General features: G+C 46.9%; 1 protein-coding gene across 1 annotated transcript in view; it reads left to right on the plus strand.

The window, feature by feature from the left end:
- Nucleotides 1-19,177, plus strand: part of fat4 (FAT atypical cadherin 4) — a 113,377-nt gene that overhangs the window by 62,360 nt on the left and 31,840 nt on the right. Inside the window, exons 3-6 of the mRNA XM_084549849.1 lie at nt 1,915-2,176; nt 2,879-3,229; nt 5,418-6,340; nt 9,383-9,557. Of these exons, the coding sequence (XP_084405975.1) occupies nt 1,915-2,176; nt 2,879-3,229; nt 5,418-6,340; nt 9,383-9,557 (1,711 nt within the window). The remainder of the gene's footprint in view (nt 1-1,914; nt 2,177-2,878; nt 3,230-5,417; nt 6,341-9,382; nt 9,558-19,177) is intronic.

Consider the following 19,177-nt stretch of genomic DNA (forward strand, 5'->3'; position numbering starts at 1 on the left):
CAAGTCCCATACACTAACATGGAGGGGGTGGCGCTTATGACCTATACTGCAGCCAGCCACCAGGGGGAGCTCTACTTGCTTTGTCTTTGGTTCAGACTGGTTACAATTAGGCACATAATTAAAAAAAAGAAAACGCTCCACATATTATCTGCCTATAAAGTCAATGCAGCTAACATTTTAGCTTGCATAGCAACATTAGCATTCGTTTCAATTCAGTTCAATTTTATTTATATAGCGTCAGTTTTAATTCAAATAGCATTAAGAAGCTTTACAGAGCCTGGATTTCTGGAGTCTCAGAAGTCCAATTAAAGTATAATTGTAGAAAACCAAAACTATTTTCTTTGTATTTCCACAAAAGTTATGCATCAGAATAATACTGCTTAATTGTGAACATGCATGCACAGCAAACACACGGCTGAAAGCTACAGATTCAATTTGGCATCAAAGCTGACGCATCGCTGCACAGATACAGTTGATCTAAAATACACCAAGGCAGTAAATGTGTCAATGTGCAGATCAAAAATCGGCTTAATGCATCGACGCCTCTCCTTATGAGCTTTCCTATTGTTCTGGCAGGATCAAAAAGCACCAACGCAAACATCAGGCGCAGCGGAAAAAAAGAGTCTCTTTTTAGCTTCGCTCTTAACCAGCTGTAACCGGAGCCCCCGCTTCATCTCGCTGAATAGCAGTAGCTTTTTGATGTTGCTTTTGCTTTTTTGGCAGAAGACACAGACTGAGACAGTTGTCTGATCTCTTTTTGTCCCCGGCACAAATAAAAATGTCAGGCCCTGTCGTCGGCCTCATTCACTTGTCATATCGCATTCAGCGCTCCTCTCCGGTTCCAAAGCCTCTCGCCGTAGCGGTCGCATGTGTCGCGGCGCTTGTACTTGTCCAAGGTAACAGGGGATCTATTAGTTGCATTTATAGAGGAACACTATAGCCCCGCGGAAGTTCAAAGACGGGAGGAGGATTGTCAGTCAGCCTCTTTGTCTGGCGTGACCCGTCCTCTTCTGGATGAGCCTCTAAATCTGTATAAAGCTGCTTTGTGTTTATTTGCAAGGTTAAAAGGGAAGTGCTTTATAATTGCATCCAAACATGTCAGGAAATCTAGCAGCCTTGAATGCTTTTAAATAGGTTCCTGTGAAAATGTAGCGTAGAAATCTGTCTTATGCCGTTTTATTTTGTCTTCGCATTTAGGAGACGTTAGTTGGAAAGTTGAAAAGAAGCCGGTTCTTTGATCGTTTTAATTGAAAGCACCAGCAGCTCGATGAGATGGATGGATCCAACGGCGTCTTGTTAGCGTGCCCTAAGCTTCCATGTTTGTGGAGGTCAGTTAGATATTATCCAGTTAACTCTCCCTCTTGTCCTTCCTTTAGCGCAACTATCTCGACTTTCATCTGTTCCACGCCCCTTTTTTTTTTTTTTTTTTTTTGGGGAAATCACAAGCTTTCTCTTTCTGGAACATCTCTGTGAAGAAGGCTCAGTGAAGGGTTTCATTCATGCCCGACGACCTGGAGACGTGACTCGCTAACATGCATTAAACTGATTTCCTATCAGACTGACTCGCTTTGATGCCTGTTGTCCTAAGAAGTTCAACAAGTTGCATGCAACCCCCTGGCCCCTCTTTTTTTTTTTTCTTTCACTCTGCACCCTGAGAGCTTTGTAGATGGTAAATACTGACAGAAAATGTATTTCTGGTTTCCTGCCTGAGATGACCTCAGTCCGTTTGACGCATCGGACTTGTAAACACGACAAATGTTGACTCCACATTCGCGTTCCATCTTCACTTTGTGGATTTTCGTTGTAAACACGTAGATTTAATAATGGCGCTTGCCGCCCGGACCATAGCTCATTGTTTTGTCATTCCTCCCCCTCTCTCTCTCTCTCTCTCTCTCTCTCTCTCTCTCTCCTCAGGGCCCTAATGCTCTCGTGACCTACACCATCATCAGCGGGGCGGATGACAGCTTCCGCATCGACCCCGAGTCCGGCGATCTGATCGCCACCAAGAAGCTGGACCGGGAGCGCCGCTCGAAGTACTCCCTCCTGGTGCGCGCCGACGACGGGAAGCAGTCGTCCGACATGAGGCTGAACATCACGGTCAAGGACGTCAACGACCACACGCCCAAGTTCTCCCGCGTGACGTACTCGTTCGACATCCCCGAAGACATGGCTCCAGGTACGGTCATTTAAAGTTATCAACCAAAACTCACTGACATGCACAGAAGATTGTAGACTGCAAAATCCCTTAAAAGCCAGGTCTGTTAAAACCATCAGTAGCCTCAGATTAACCGGATTCTTTGTAGTACTAGTAGTATTTCTTTTTACTTTTACATTTTTATAAGAGCGCTGTAGCTCCCCCAAATCCCTTGTATCCACCTTAAGGGGCAAATCAAGAGTTTAATCAGATCAAAGGGACAGTAACTGACGTCTGATTCGTATGGAGACGTATCCGCAACCAGCTGGATTTACAGGGATGCTGACAGACGTCTGGCACGGCTCTGTCATCCCTGTCACCGGCGCAATCACAAGAAAGAGACGAATAAGTCTGGTTAATCAGAGAAGAAGAAGAATGTCCAGCGAGGATGTCGTTAAGATACGATCATGTGAAGTACTAATAAACGTAGCTGCTTGCTCAACATCAAAACTTCATCTGTGAGTCACCAGATTAAAATCCAATGATTGTTTTCATTCCAAACCAGAACAGGCCAAGTGAGCGGAGAAAAAAAAAAAAAGTGTTATTTTAGCAACTGGCAGGAACAATCAGTGAGTCACGGGTGTTAATAAACTAGCCTAATAACCCCCTCTAGTCATTTCATTCTATACGGCAGTAAAGTCTAACTTCTCGCCTCTGCGTTACGACCCGTCCCGACTCTCGCAGGCTCCATCGTGGCGGCAATCTTGGCCAGCGACTCTGACTCAGGGGTGAACGGCGAGGTCACGTACTCGCTGGAGGACGACGACGAGGACGAGACGTTCCTCCTGAACCCCGTGACGGGGGTTTTCAACGTGACGCGCCCGCTCGACTACGAGAGCCAGCAGTACTACATTCTGACGGCGAAGGCCCGGGACGGCGGGGGGATGGCAAGCACGGTCAGGGTGTATTTCAACGTGCTGGACGTGAACGACAACCCGCCCGTCTTCAACGCGACGGCGTACAGCACGTCCGTCTCCGAGAGTCTGCCGCCCGGATCCAGCATCATCACGGTCGGGGCCAGTGATGCAGATGACGGTATGTATACGAGATATTACATGGGAGTTAATACGAATAATCCAGATTTGGTTTTTGAATTCTCTATATACACACACCGATCAGGCAGAACATTATGACCACCTTCCTAACATTGTGTAGGTCTCCGTTGTGCCTCCGAAACAGCTGTGACTCATCAGAGAATGGACATGGGCCTTCTGAGGGTGTCCTGTGGTGTCTGGCAACAGGATGTTGTTAATGGGGGGGGCTTTGAGGGGAGGGGCCTCTGTGGATCATCCCACAGATACTTGATCAGTTTGGGATCTAGCGAATTTGGAGGCCAGGTCAACACGTTGTGACGTTCTTCATGTTTTTTCTTAGTTGTTCCAAAAGCGTTTGTGTGTGTGCCTGCATCAAGGAGTGTCATTGCTATGGGGTGGGGGTGCCTGGTCTGGTCTAGGTGGGTGCTACGTGTCTAAGTAACATCCACACCAATGAATACCAGGTCCAAAAGTTTCCCAGCAGAACACTGAATTGTCACAAGATGCTAAATACTATTTACTTCTCCTATCAGTAGTCATAATGTTGTGGCTGATCGGTGTATGTTACATCTAAATAACTTGTTTTATCTCCAAATTTGGCAGGAAGTGTATAAAATGTTGTCTTGCAGTTTCTCCTGCACATCTGTGCACATAAACGGACATGCCAGTAGATACTAATATATCTCCAATAAACATTTCCTGTCCTATCAAGCACTGATAAATACAGGTGATACCGAGGCAGTTTTATGACGATCTCTAAATATTTGCTCATTAGATTTACGTTCAGAAACAATTTTTGGCTCTGATATTAGTCTATACAAGTCTCTCATAAATGTTTCCCGCGCTGGTATACTTAGAAATATGTGAAACTCAAATATGTCACGAGAGAAGCGTCTGAAACCTCTATTAAATCACGTTAAATCCAGAAAAGAACCCTAGAGCACGTTAAGAAAACGGCGCGTTTAAAGCCGCGGGTTGTGCTTTCATTATAAATCAAGCTTGCGTGTTAGCCAAAGGGAGATTAATTTAATGCAGGCCTGTCACTTTGTTATGACAGTTGGATACACAGAAGCTCTCGAAAACCCACGGTTCATTTTTCATTTATTATTTTTGAGTCACGCCGCGACTGACGCGATGAAATACGGCATCCGCGCCGTGCGATTAAGAGGTCGGAGCTATTCCTGCTCTTCAGGTGGCGGGGTTTCTCGTCTGCGAAGTTGCCGTGCGGTATTTCCGACGGTCACCGCCGCCGCGCTCTCCTCTGCTGTAATTACCGCTCCAACCCGGGCCTAATGTGGTTATTGTGACCTACATTCCTGGGAAATACGCTGCCTCGTTTCTCAACCAGAGTCTGGCTTCTGCTTCTTCTTTCTCCCTCCGTGGGTCTACATAAACTAACGGATATACATCTGCCACAGTCAAAATAAGAACGCCGCCATTGTTGTAGCACTTCCTAATCTCCGACCCCCGACCCTCCTACCTCGTCCCTAGTCTAAACTCGGATGGAAGTAGCACTCAAGCTTTTGATAAGGGATTACTTGTATACTGTAAATACACATGGGAGTGTGGGAAGGTGCCGGGCGCTTTCCACATGAATACCCCGCTGAGTTCAATTACAGACGCTCAATTTAAGCCCATTTTAACCTCCGGCTCCACAGAGAGTCCTCTGCTAAATAGTCTACTGCATCCATCCACTCAGTCGCAGCGTAGTGGTGTCCTTTAAATAAATATTTCGATCATAAGGGATTTTCCAACCCAAAAAAACACTGCACAAGCTGCTCTATCAGTTTAGGAAGCGGTGTTTGTCTTTCGATAGCAATCTGTCATGCTTGCATGAATGGATTGTCCCGTTGGAGGACAGGGCGCTAGCAGGCCGCCGCTACACATGCACAATTTGTGGAAATGGATGTTGATAATGCACATAATTCAGAGACATACGGAATATTTAACGGTTACGTTCAGAACAATGGATGCCAGTCAGAAATATCGGCACTTGACCTCCACTGAAGTTGGCTTTTCTCTGTGTTATCTTTGTTTTTCTTATGCAAGGTTGTGTTAAAAGGGTTTTTAATCAAAGATCCCAGCAAGAAGATCTTTTGTTTGTGTTGTTGACCTCATCATCACAGGAACCAGCCATGACTTTAGCTCTAAAAGATCACCATAAACTAAACACTTGTCTTCTTTTTCAGGTCCAAACGCCCAGCTCCTCTACCAGATAGCCTCTGGTGATCCCCAGGGCCACTTTGTCCTCACCAAGGAAGGAGTCCTCCAATCCAAGAAGGCCTTGGACAGGGAAACCCAGTCTTTCTACAACCTGGTGATCACAGTCAACGACCTGGCCCCGCCTCCCGCGGCCCGCTTCACCAGCACCGCCCAGGTGTCAATCATTCTCCTGGACGTCAACGACTGCCCGCCAGGGTTCACCTCCCAGAAGATGACCTACATCCAGGAGAACACGCCGGTGGACACGGTGGTGTTCACCGCCCAAGCCACGGACGCCGACAGTGGGCCCAACAGCTACGTGGAGTACTCCCTCAAAGGACCTTTTGGTAACAAGTTCAGCATCGGTACGATAGATGGGGACGTCCGGCTGGTTGGGGAGCTGGACAGAGAGGAGCTTTCAAACTACACGCTCACAGTCGTGGCTACAGATAAGGGCGAGCCCTCTCTCTCCTCGACCATGGACGTGACTATGATGGTCCTGGACGTCAACGACAACACGCCGAGCTTCTCGCAGAACATCTACGACATTGAGATCGAGGAGAACACCTTGACGGGGACCGACGTCATCCAGGTGTTCGCCAGCGACGCCGACGACGGCACCAACGGGCAGATCCGCTTTTCCATCTCGGCGGGGAACACCAACTCCGATTTCAGGATCGATTCGGTCACGGGGGTGATTTCAGTGGCCAAGCAGCTGGACCGCGAGGCACGTTCGTCCTACTCGCTGGTGGTCCAGGCTGCAGATCGCGGCAGCAGCCCCCGGGTGGACAGAGCAACCGTCAACATTGTTTTGTTGGACGTCAACGACTGCTCACCTGTGTTCGAGCTCTCTCCTTACACGGTCAACGTTCAGGAGAACCTCGAGGACCTGCCGAAAAACATTCTGCAGGTCAGTGTTTAATTTTCTTTAGACGGGACGTCCTGAGCGAAAAGAATGACAGTCCTGAGACCTTAAACAGGCTAATACCTTAACCAAATCTGCAGTAATACTAACTCAATAAGTACAGGTATGTGTGCACACTAAACCACTTAGCAGGGTGGTCTTATTTTTGCTTAAATGCCACGACAAATACCCGACTGAAACGATGAAGAAATGATATATGACGGCAATTTGCTCTGCTCAATTAGCGCTTTATAGGATTTCACCGAAATATGAAACCCGGCTAAATTGCACGTCGAGGCAATTAACATTCTAAGCACCCTGATGACTAAATGAGCCATACATAAGAAATGGAGGGGCAAAGACAGATTTCCGATGACGGAGCAATTCCATTTTCGTGTGCACCTTAGTAAGGAAATGAGGGTACGGTTATGTGGTAGGACGAAAAGGTTCCCATGTGCACGCTAACCTGCCTGACTGTGGCACGCAGGAATAAAAAAAAATAAATTAGGGCTGGCAAATGGTTTCATAGTCAGAAACCATTAAATAAATGTCTGCTGTTAATCCCAGCAGCAGCCGAGAGAAGAAGAAGAAGGACACGTTTTCTTTTTTTTTTCTTTTTGGACTCCCTGGGAAAGTGGGATTAGACAAAGTGAATAAGTAATGATCTTCATTCCCTCAGCAGTTACCTTCATGGCGCCGCTAGTAATTAACCCCTCAGCTGTTTCAGTGAGGACGCTAGTTATGCTGGGTTACTGCCAGCCAGGTTCAAACCCACAGCAGTAGTCTTCTTGTGAATTCATCAAAGCACAAGAATGCTCATCTTAAAAACCAACAAGGGATTAAAAATAATAAGACTGTCAGTTGTGGATCTTAGGAAGATGATGATTTGGTCGCGGCCTGGTGGTTTCTTCATTTATACAGCCCCAAAAGACAAATTTGTCTCTGACGTTAACGCAAGACCTGTACTTAAACATGATGTCAAGTCAATTTACATAAAAGGCCACATGTCACCAGCTTGACTCGTTAATGTTGGCGCCTCATCAGAATCCAGCTTAAGTTTGCCAACGTTAGTCACCAAACACCCTCGAGGATGTTGGAAAAAAGAGTGTTTTCTTGCTTCTAGTTTGGTTTTTCTCATCATTAGAAATCATAAGTCTCTTTTCTGTATTTGCATGGTATTGTTTTATATTATTTTTCCTGTTCCAAGCATCTGACCAAAACAAGACCCACCTCGAACGCAACGACATAAAGTGGAGACAATAAGACAGAGATGCAAAATTAAACATTGATTTCATGAAACTAGATTAAAGCAAAGACAAACAAGCCACAGGTAACATGTGGCGAGCTTCTGCGTCTCCTCAGGCTTTCCCCTTTTATCCATACCCACTCAGGTGTGTCTGGTTAAGGTAATTAAGCCCATGCACCAACCAGAGACACTAGCACTGTCAATGCATGGCCAGAAATAAAGAATAACAGGATTTGACTGCTGCAACATTTAAATGCACTAGTGATAGCAATTATCCAAAAACTGAATAATGCTTAAATATTTTCTCACTTAAGCGACTCGATAGCTTGAAATTAAGTGAAAGTTCTGCATTTAAATATTTAAAATACAGTAAAACTGTGCATTAAAATGCACTTAAAGTATGCACCGTAGAGGCAGAATAGGCTCTGTCTATGTCACATTATTATTTATTATACTACTGCATGAATATTTGTTCACTAGCTGGTGCCATGTGCATATAAAAATATTAATGTCCGCACCGTTATTGCTAATAAAACTAATGAAAGAAGGTGTACAGATTGAATGACAATAAATAAGTCTGATAGATAATAAAACTGCTGATGCATTATTGCTGATAGAGGAGCAGTTTTATGATGCAGATAGATGGATGCAGGAGATTTAATTTAACCCGTCTAATTTTCACTACGATGAACTGTATTTGGCATTCTGACTAAACTGATGAATTCTCTTCTAAAATGTAGTGTAGGAGGCGTAGGAAAGTAGCACAAACTTATTTAAAATATTAAAATAAAGTAGCTTGGAGTTGGAAGGAACTTCTTCCAACAGCTTCCAGTAGCTTCTTCCGTTCTAATGGACTGGTGGGAAGTTGAGGTTTAAAAAGGAAACTCTGAGGGAGTGGCCCATCAGAAACTTGCTTGACTTGTTTCTGTAATGACCAGAAATTGGCACAGCTAGTGTCCATTAACGGCTAAACACTTAACTGTCGTTGACAGATAGATAGGTACTTGATTTATGCCGTGGGAAATTCAGGAAATTGAGGGGGGACTGTTTGTCCCTGTCCTCCTTCCCTAATGAATGGTGCTCTAACGACCCATTATCAGTCAGAGTCTCCAGTCTCAAGGTGTGAATGAGGTTGAAACTTCTTGGGGACAGAAGTTAAAACTGTATTATAAATTGACAGCAGATTAAATCTCAGTCCACCTCCTCTGTTTAGAGAAGGTTTTTCCAATCTGACATAGATGTCTTCCTTTACTCCTCCTTCCCTAATGAATGGTGCTCTAACGACCCCATTATCAGTCAGAGTCTCCAGTCTCAAGGTGTGAATGAGATTGAAACTTCTTGGGGACAGAAGTTAAAACTGTATTATGAATTGACGGCAGATTAAATCTCAGTCCACCTCCTCTGTTTAGAGAAGGTTTTTCCAATCTGACATAGATGTCTTCAATTAATCCTCCTTCGAATCCTCTGTCTTCTCTGGCTAAGATTCAGATGCTGTTATCTTCAAAGGAGTGTCCTTTGTCCTTCAGGTGTAGGTGGACCGCTGAATCCTCTCCTGTGTTGGGACATTTGTGGATGGGTTGTTTGGTTTCCTCCAGTGTACAATTCTGTGCATTCCTCACTGCACAGAACAGCATAAACTACATTACTCTGTTTGTGCCTGGGTGTTTTGTCTTTGGGGTGGACAAGTTTTTGCTTAAATGTAATACCAGGTTCGAAGTAAACTCGAATGCGGTGTGACATTACCACAGATCTTCTACTTATTGGAAACATACTGAGCTCTCGTTTCTGTCCGTGTTTTCCAGGTTGTAGCCAGAGACGATGACCAAGGCGCCAATGGTCAGCTGAGCTACATGCTCAGCGGCGGGAACGACGAGGGCGCCTTCACTCTGTCGTCCAGCGGCCAGCTGAGCCTGACCCAGACGCTGGACCGCGAGGCTCAGGGGAAATACATCCTCCTGATCACGGCCACCGACTCAGGTACGGCCGCGGTCAGGTTTTGCGCAACTGATACCATCTTGAAATGTTTGACAGCTTTTTTAACTAAAAGATGATTTTATGTCGTCTCGGCGTCCCGCATCACGTTTCAGTTTATAGTGTCCCAGAATCGCTTGTTTATGTCTGAACTCATTCACATTTAACTTCGACTTATCATCCGGGATCTGGTGTATCTGGTGAGGACTGGGGCCTGTGTAATGAGCCCTTACATGGACATTTGTTGAGTTTCAGCGACGCTCGACACATATTTTATAATCAGCCCACAAAATTGAGCCGAAAGGGAATACGTTCGCGAGCTAACAGCAACGTCAACAAACAGCATTTTGATTTCACAGCGTGCTCGCAGCTCCTTTAGTGTGGCACGAAAACCTAAACATTCTGGAGTTTTTAGCTTGCAAACCAGTGGGTGTTTTTCTTTGTCCCGTTCCACAGAAGTCCTTTCAGCGGGTTCGATTGAATAGCATCCTCTGTTTATTTGGATACGGCGGTGGAGCTTGTTATAGCCAGATAAAAGGTTAACTTGTTATTGCATGGAGGCCAGTTAATGTGCAGTTAAAGGAGTACATGCGTATCCCCGTTGCAGCCAAATCACATGCTATCCCAGCTAAGTATATGTTTCCGCCGAGCTGCTCTGGCACAGCCGTCATGGTCTGAGGGTGGTTTCTGTTTCATTCCTGGACTGACCATGTGACCGTTCATAATGCTGTGTATTTTTGACCATGTGCAGACTTTGGTGAGACGATGTCTTGTTTTGAAAAACCGGGCTTTGGCATTTCCATCATTTGATCATCTGAATATTCACGAGGGAGGTGGATTTTCTGTATATTATATAAATAAACTAATCACTAATACTACTACTAAAGTTTTGCAAGAGCGCAAACGTTTCTGATAACAACGCCCTCCTTTTTAGGGGTTTTCTCGCTTCATGTGCTGTTCTCAGACGCCCGTGCCACATCTCAAAGTCCAAGTTGCCCAACAAGTGAACATACTAATTAGGATTCGATCCCTTTTTTTTTTTGTGCGCTTCGCGACGTCTCCGCATTTAGAGCCCTGACAACAATTCCAAAATATTTTGACAGGACGTCTCAGTACAATGCCGAGTCCGAAAGAGGGATTTCGGGGTAGAATATCAAAATATCAAAAAACCCCATAATCATAGTACACGCCAAATTACCCGGCAGCATTTTCTCACATTTTTGAGGCCTCGGCCGAGACGGCGTGGGGAAACGGTTCTCCCAGGCGCTATCTGGCAGGAAAGTCCGAAGGTGGATGGGGCAGACATGTCTCCGAGCCTCCCGTCTCGTATGGACGGCTTTTCTGACCGCAGGCGTCCATCTAAACATGTCGAAGTCCGCCTTTGTCTTCCCATGCTGCCGCGTTTGGCTAGTTCTATTCCAGAAACACGACGTAAGCAAAAGAAAAAAAGCAGAAGTATCATCCGGAGGCTTTGGTCTATAGAGGTATTATCCTATCTATTCTAGATTGTGATGTCTGGTCCCGCTGCAACCACACGACACAGACGAGCTCTAACGTCTCAGCTAGCTCTGTGCATGAATCATAGACCCACTTTCACATTTATGGGCAGGGCTGCGTCCCTGTTCATTGTGCCTTAATGGCCCCTTCTCTTGGGACATTTCCTGTGTTTTCTGTGAAGGTAAACTCATTAATCGTAGCCCGAGCAGAGCTCCAGGTTGTGCTCACTGCTAAATGTGTCCTGAAAAACATGGAAACTAAAGAGCTCACCGGGCGCTGGTACTCATAATGGGTCCTGGCTTCGGAGAACGGCACAATTTGGTAAACTTCTGCAATTATTTGAAATATGTGGCATCCGCACAAGCTGCACAAAGGTGTTTTACAAGGCGTCTTGTTGTGAGGAAATCTGACCCGCGACGCTTTCTTTGTGTTTTCTTGTTCTCCCCCCACCTCTCGTCCTTGTTTACGGAAAGTTGTTTGCTGGAGTTAACCAGTTGCGCGGACAGACGGAGATATCTGGGAGGTTGCATGCGCTGTTGCTGCTTCTGCTGCTGCTGCTGCTGCTGCTGAGCCAACATCTGGGATCGGCTGCAGGCAAATCAGATTTTTTAAGCCCCTGCTTCGCGGCGTACAAGTTCTGCCTGCACGGAAGAATGTGAAACAATGGGATCTCCAACAGAGTCGCGCAGCGTAAAATGCTTTTGTCAGGCAATGCTGCTGCAGTGACTTAAAGCAGGCGTCTGGGGTCAGAGAAAATTGACTCATCGGGTGTGGGATTTTGAATCCGATTAAACTCCTGTAAGCGCCACTTTACTATTAGCATGCTATTCTTTCATTTCCCAAACTCGACGACGACAGCGGGTGCAACTTTTATATTAAATTAGACCGTGCTGTCAAAATGAAGGGGTGAATTAGAAATTAAAAGCCCTGTTCAGATGTGCTATTAGCATGCATCCAGCAGCCAGCTCTAAGTGCTGGCGTGGACACGTCCAAGACTCATTAAGGGTACATTTGAGACCCGATCGCTCAGAACACATTAGGCAATATTATTTTAGTGGTGTGAACGCTCATGCATCTTAGCCTCATTAACAGAAACTCCTGCTAATTTGATGTCCGCTTGCTTAAGCAGACTTTAATGTGTGTGCTTTCAGCTTGTTCCACGATTTACACCATGTCCCTATGAAGGGGATCACATGCAAACAGCAGAACGTAGCTATCCTGTTTGCACAATATTCTACTGCATCCTCAGCGTTCATTTATTTTGCACACAGAGCCCGAAAACTGTGATTGGATCGTAAGTGGAGGTTAATTTTAATGCCAGGTGCGAGCCGACCCTGCCGCTCAGGACGCGCGTCAATACCGCGTCTGGACGAAATCAATTCCTTGATTACTCCAGCGGTTGAGCCTCTCTTGCATAATAATTATCTCTTCCACGCAGGGCTTAGGTCTGTAATTCTTTTAAGTCCTTAATGGCACGTTTCGAGTGTCTGCTGTGGTTTCTGATTCAAAATCCTAAACGCTTAAATGAAACAAATCCGTATGAAAGCAATAAATCAAAAAAAAAAAAAAAAAAAAGAGTTTGAGAAGGCTGGTACGAGTTACGCTGAAGGGTTTTCGTGAACTGTGACAAAAGCTGAAGAGAAATTTAGATCACATTGAGCGCATTAACTGGTTTCTTCTGTCTGGCAGCGTGTTTTATTTATTTATTTTTTCTGTTTATTCCCATTTATATATTTGTATCGGTGCGTGACAGTGCATTTTTTTTTTGCATGTCGCCTCCGAGTTTGTGCTGGACTGCGTGTGGTGGCGGGGTGAGAGCTTCCTTGGGGGGTGGGGGTGGGGGTTGGGGGGGTGCATTGACATGCATAGCGTTTGACCACATTTATTAAAGAGGAGGCACAGTAAATCCCTTGGCCCATGCCTATTATGGCGGATACGGTCGCATAGAAATCCCATGTCTTTCACATCCCTCCAGCACATCGCTCCATAGAGCCACACTGTTTGTATATGGCCTTTTGGCCCGGTGGGTGAGGGGAAGTTTTGGGGAGGGAGGGAGGGGGGGAGTGGGGGCTAAACGACCGCTTAGCAGATAAAGAATTTTAATGACCATCCCTATTTAAAAGCAGGATCTTTTATTCTCTTTAATGGCTCCCATGAATCTGGTGTGTAAACCTTCCAGTCTTCTTGGGCTTTCTCCCCCATTCCACTCTCCGTCCGACTTGATTGGCTGAGTAATGATCTGTCAATCTCCAGGCTTTCTCAAGAACAATAAAGAATATTTAATCTGAGCGTATATATCTTTCAATCCGCCCTTGTAGAGAAACACAAACAGAGCAAATGAAGTCCCGTACGGACGCCTGATAACGGGGGTGTTAAAAAACGCAGATCGCCGCATCGCCGGATCGCTGTCCCCGGCGCTTGCCACTATAAATCTTTTAACGGGGTCCATTTCTCGAAGGGCTTCAGCCCCGTCTGCAGTCTAGCGGCAGCGGCGGGACGCGGCCAACTAAAATATCAGGTTCCTCAAATGAACTTTAACAGAGCTAGTAACGTTCTGGATCAGCTCTTAAAAAACCTTTCGCAGTAACAATGTGGTCTCGCATGTGGAGTTTTTTCCTATCGCCTGTTTTCTCTTTTCCAGCCCCTGCTACACCCTTTAACAGTCGCTGGATCTGAATGTTTTTGTAAGTAAATAAAAAAAAAAAAACAGGGGGAGGGAGGAGTATTATAAAGGTGGTGCGGGTTGGATGATTAGCGCTCCAGCCTGGCAAAATCCACTTTTTAATGATGTTTATGCACTCTGTTTCTTAGGAGCCCGCTTTGCTTGCTCACAGAACTAATTGTATCCCAACTAGCTGTAGCTGCTTCTAACTTTTCTGCAAAAAAAAAAAAAAAGCCAAAAAGCCAAAAACCCTGCAGTATGTGACACGTGTGCGAATGAGCACGCATGCTTTCGCTCTTAAACACTTTCCCAAAGACATATTTCGGCTTTATGTGGTCCACGTATGAACATTATAGAGCATGTATTATGAGCCGGCGTTAAGTTTTCCACCCCCTCGCTGCTGGTCGTGATCCGAGCAGTCCTCAGACCCGCTTGTAGATCAGGGATTTCCAAAAATTCGACAAATAAAAGCACCACTTGTAGTAAAAAAGCACAAAAAAAGGCAAATCGCTTTATTAAATTTCACAACGGCTGCACTAAATGTCTTTTTTTTTGCCCGCGTGCAAGCCGTACAAGCCCTATCTGCAACATATGGGGAAGAAATTCTGCAAAAAACGCAGCAGCAGTCCATGAAATAACATTTTTGGTTTAATTTGACGAATGCCGTATGATTAGAAATATTCCGTTTTCTTTCTTTTACTTATGCCGGGTAGCAGCTCCGAGTGCTCTGCCGAGATATCCCTTTCACCGTGTTGCTTGTTAAGTGTGAGAAAACCTCTGTTTACTCTGTTATGTTTGGCAAACTGTGCAGTGGGACAGCTCGCACCCTGCACTCAGCCCCACGAGGCCTTTCACTGCTGCTGGACGGGACTGCATTAAAAGAAGCTTTGTCGCAAAGCAACAGGTTCTCAGAGGCAGAAAAATGTCAATTTTGCCTCGTCGCCGGCCAATTCAACCCCCCCTTCCCCTCATCTCCCCTCCGCCCCCCCCACCACCACCCTGAGTAATGATGTGTTTTATTTGCGCTGTCCCTTAAGAGCACAATCTAGCCGCAGTCCATAAACCGTAATTAACCGTTTAGCCTTAAGCTTCGGGCTACAGATGGGCTGTCTCATAAATTTACACATTCATCCGTCTTCCCTAAGTCAACCTGTTCCCGGACTTCCCCCGGTTCAACAAGCCCCCGGTTGTTTGGACATCCCGGCTTCATCCTTCCTGTGTGTGTGAACTCCGTTCTGTTTTCGATAAAACATCACTCGGTCATACGCCGAGGGAAGAGATTATCTCTTGTGCCAGCAGAGACACTCAAACCTGCGTCTTAGCTCGGCTTAGACTGAGCAACTCGGGGCGACTCGCAGCCTTTCCCAGGGGGTGGCCGCTGCTGTTTTTCTTCAAATCAAACCCCCCCCCCTCTCGACAACCCGCCCGAGCGGCTCTCGCAGCAGCGTGCACCCTCGCGGCAGATGCAGCGGTCAGAAAACAGATAGCTTAATAGTCATTAACACGTGTATTTGTGCCCCCTAAGGTTCAGAAAGTATGGCCACGGCACCTTCTTGGAGGTTAATGTGATTTGTCCGGTGGTAATGTACACTAATAAGGTGCTTAGACCCTGCCATATGTTTATGCTAGACAATGCTTTCTGGGTTGAGAGGCTTACAGGGGAAACTGTCTGTGGATCTCTGCGATGGAGGAGGCAGATGGTCGGCTGGTCGACTTTAGACTCAAGCTTGTTATTTTGGACGCAGTTTCTTTTTTTTCCCAAACCAAACTCTTACAATAGGTTTGATCTCAGACACACCAGGGAAATACACTGATCAGCCACAACATTAAAACCACTGACAGGAGAAGTGAATAACATTGATCATCTTGTGACAATTCAGTGTTCTGCTGGGAAACTTCTGGACCTGGCATTCATTCATTGGTGTGGATGTTACTTAGACATGTAGCACCCACCTAGACCAGACCAGGCACCCCCACCCCATAGCAATGATACTCCCTGATGGCAGCAGACATCCCCAGCAGGATGCAGCCACAAAAACGCTTTAGGAGCAACTCAAAAAAACATGAAGAACAGCACAAGGTGTTGACCTGGCCCCCATATTCACTAGATCCCAAACTGATCAAGTATCTGTGGGATGATCCACAGAGGCCCCTCCCCTCAAAGCCCCCCCCCACTAATAACATTCTGTTCCCAGACACCACAGGACACCCTCAGAAGACCCATGTCCATTCTCTGATGAGCCACCACAAAGGAGACCTTCACAATATTAAAAATGTGGTCTTAATGTTATGCCTGATCGGTGTATTAGCAGACAGAATTGAACGTCAGTCCCACTTTTAAGTTCTTTGGCTCTACTCTGAAATATCACTGCACAGCGCTGTGCTTTGGTTGTCACTGCCCCAACTGTGTCACTCCCAGTTCTCTGGGGAATGTGCTGCATTTAATTAAATGGTAATGGCGTTCCTAGATTCAATTAAAAGCGGGGAGGAATCCTCACGCGGCTCCAGCGCTTTGAGCTCCCCGACGGATTGAGTTGCTTTGTGTGAAAGGAGGTGCACTGACGCCAGTGTCTTTCAGCTTTATCCGGAGTGTAATGGCCGCTCGCGGGATAAAGGCGGCTATCTGAATACCATCAGTCTGATGTCTTCCCATGGAGAAACCCCTCAGTTGTGGAGACAGGGGGTTATCACAAGGGGTTTAGCTTCCCTCGCCACCTCGGAGCTTTAGCGACTCCGGCTGCAAATTCTCCTCATGGAAAACGCTGTACCACAGAGTCCACTATTTTCTTTTCTGATTGAGCGAGCGCGCTCCTCTGGACCGAACCCCAGTCTCCTCCTCGTGTGCAGTAATAGCCGAAATGAATTTGGATCACGCGGGCGAGCGGCGAGTGCCAGCTGCGCTCAAAAACAGTTTTCTGTAAAACCAGACGGAGATCGGAGGGCGTTGAGACCCGAGCGATGGCGTTGATAAGTTCTTGGCACGAGGTAAACACCAGTGATGTGAGGGTGTAATCACAAGGAGAGACGTGTCAGGTCCTCGCGGTTTGCTCTCCTCGGTGACCCAAGATTAACCCCTGAAATAAGATTAGGCTCACGGCGCAAACTTCAGACGGAGAGGTCCGGTAGTGCCTTGATGGTCTTATCTGTTTTGGCAGAGCAGCCTACAAACGACAGCTTTTTTTTTTTAAGCACAGCGGTAATAATAAGAATTCAAACATTTTCTCACACACTCCTCATGGAAAGACTTTGATGAACATTGCACTGGATGGATTTGTTTCATGGCAATTAACAACATTAGCGCTGCTCCTTTAAATGTCTTTTATTAGAAAAAACAGTCAGTGGTTAATGCAACCTTATAAAAACTGTAAAATACTGCAAAAAGAAAAAAAAATAAAGGGTCTGGGGATGGGAGTTTTGCCAGTGGAAAAAATACTTGTCTAACCGCAGCGCATGGCAGCCACCGGTAGGCAGCTGACTTCCCGCTGCAAATTTCCACCGGCTCCCTTTCCGCGGTTAAATGATGTCATTTGTCGTCCAGCGCCGGGGCCAAGCTTCGCGCGCCGCCAGGGTCCGGGCGTGCTTCCTCCGCCGCGTCCCCACGGCCGAGCCCGGGGCGACGCGACGCGACCCGCGCTCGGCTGCGGCCGTCTAAATCATCGACCCTGACACTCTTCCCAGGGCTTTGCCAGATTCCAGCGAAGGCTGTTTGGAGGAGATGCTGGCATTTCTCAACACTCTTGGAGCGCATTCCTCTCCTGTTGAGTCACTCCTTCCATAAAAAAGAGAAGAAGAAGAAAAAAGGGGATCGGGGTTCATTTTGTACATTTAAAAAAAATGTTACAGGTATTCAGGGGAAATTTAAGGATCGGAAAGAGACGGCTCACTCGTGCCGGGAAGTCGAGGGCCGTTATTTAGCAGCCGCCATCTTATGAATCTTAAGAATGTCCCGGCACGACCAGAAGTATCCGAAACAACTGTCATTTACATACATTTGCATACCTACCAAGATATAGTGTTCCTTGACTAAATCTGTCATCCCACGCACTGTAACGAGATAGATCTGAGTTATTTGCACGTTGAAGAGGAGGTTTGGAGGGGGGGTGTGACAGCTGCCAGGGGTTATGTGATATCGGGGAGCCCCGGGGAGGCTAAGAAGGCACGTCCTGTGGCTGCACCGAGGAGCACGATGCCACGAGAACCGATACGCCGAGAAAGAAAAATGCTCCGTTTTTATTCCGCTCCCGCCGACGGGGGAGACAGAGGGGTCAGCGCAGGTTCAGGTTTGCCCAGAGGAGCGTCAGGGGGATTTGGAAGTACTTAGTTTAGGTCCTCGCTGACTGGAGGGGTGGGGTGTCTTTGCTTTGTGCTTACTAAGGATTAGCCGGTGTAACAGTGTCCCGCGCCTCAGAGTCCCCGATGTGCTCGGCGACAGAGGCGCTGGACGTCAGAGGTCCCCGCGGGGGGAAGGCCGCTCATTCTCCCCGAGGCAGTAAACAGGTTGTGGCGTCACATCCTGAGCAGAAGCAAAATGCCTGGAAAGAGGGCAGCGTGCTCCGCGTGCACACAAATACCGCTTCCTCTCTTAGCGGGGTGGGAAACAATGCCATTGAAATGCTCAGTGTGCAGCAGGAGGCAGTTTTCGGGCCGGGAGAACGCGGCGGCTGGCTCGACGTTCAAAAACTAATATTTTCTCCCTTAACTCGGCCTCTTGTTAGGCGCTAATGGCTTTTGCAGACAAAGCCACTTAGCTCCCCGAGCCACTTATCAGCCCAGCAGCTCCAGCCTGCAGGGAACATCTTTGATCAACAACGGTCTTAGCGAGTTGCCGACTGTCAAACACACTCTGCCCAGCAGCAGCAGCGGCGGCGGCTCGGCGCAAGGTGAACTTAAAGTGATACCGACACCTTGCTGACTTGGGCGTCTCCTCAGTTAAAGAGGATCGGCCGCCGGCTGCTCCGATCTGTTGCCACGGTAACAACCTGCACGATGACTCAGTTAAATCACGCTCCAACGGTGACGCCGTGACCTCCTCGAGGACCGCGCGGCGGAATCAGGGCGCCGCAATCGAGCGCGGTGAAGTAATCCCGCTGACTGCGTTAGTTTTGGGCCGTTTCAACCGCATGTTGGGGCCGTTTATTACATAATAACTCTAAGAACAGGCTGGACAGAAATACATTTTATGCTTGGATTATGTTTCTGGTGACCTCTTTCCAAATTTGCGGCCGGGCGTCCCTGTGTAAATGCGAGCGGTTTGCTTACAAGCAGGACTCCCATATTCACAAATATTTGTAAAGGTGGAAAAACATAATCATCTTAATTTATCATCGCGTATGCGGTTGTAAACACGGGCCCTCGAAAAGTCAGCAGAGTGAGCCCCGGCAGCAGAGGACATGACTCAGTTTGGTAATGAGTGGCTAAAGATTAGTGTTGCATGGTTTCTGGGTCTCTTTTGGTCTAAGCGCTGTTT

The sequence above is a fragment of the Chelon labrosus genome (assembly GCF_963514085.1).
Source record: "Chelon labrosus genome assembly, chromosome: 8".
Lineage (NCBI taxonomy): Eukaryota > Metazoa > Chordata > Actinopteri > Mugiliformes > Mugilidae > Chelon > Chelon labrosus.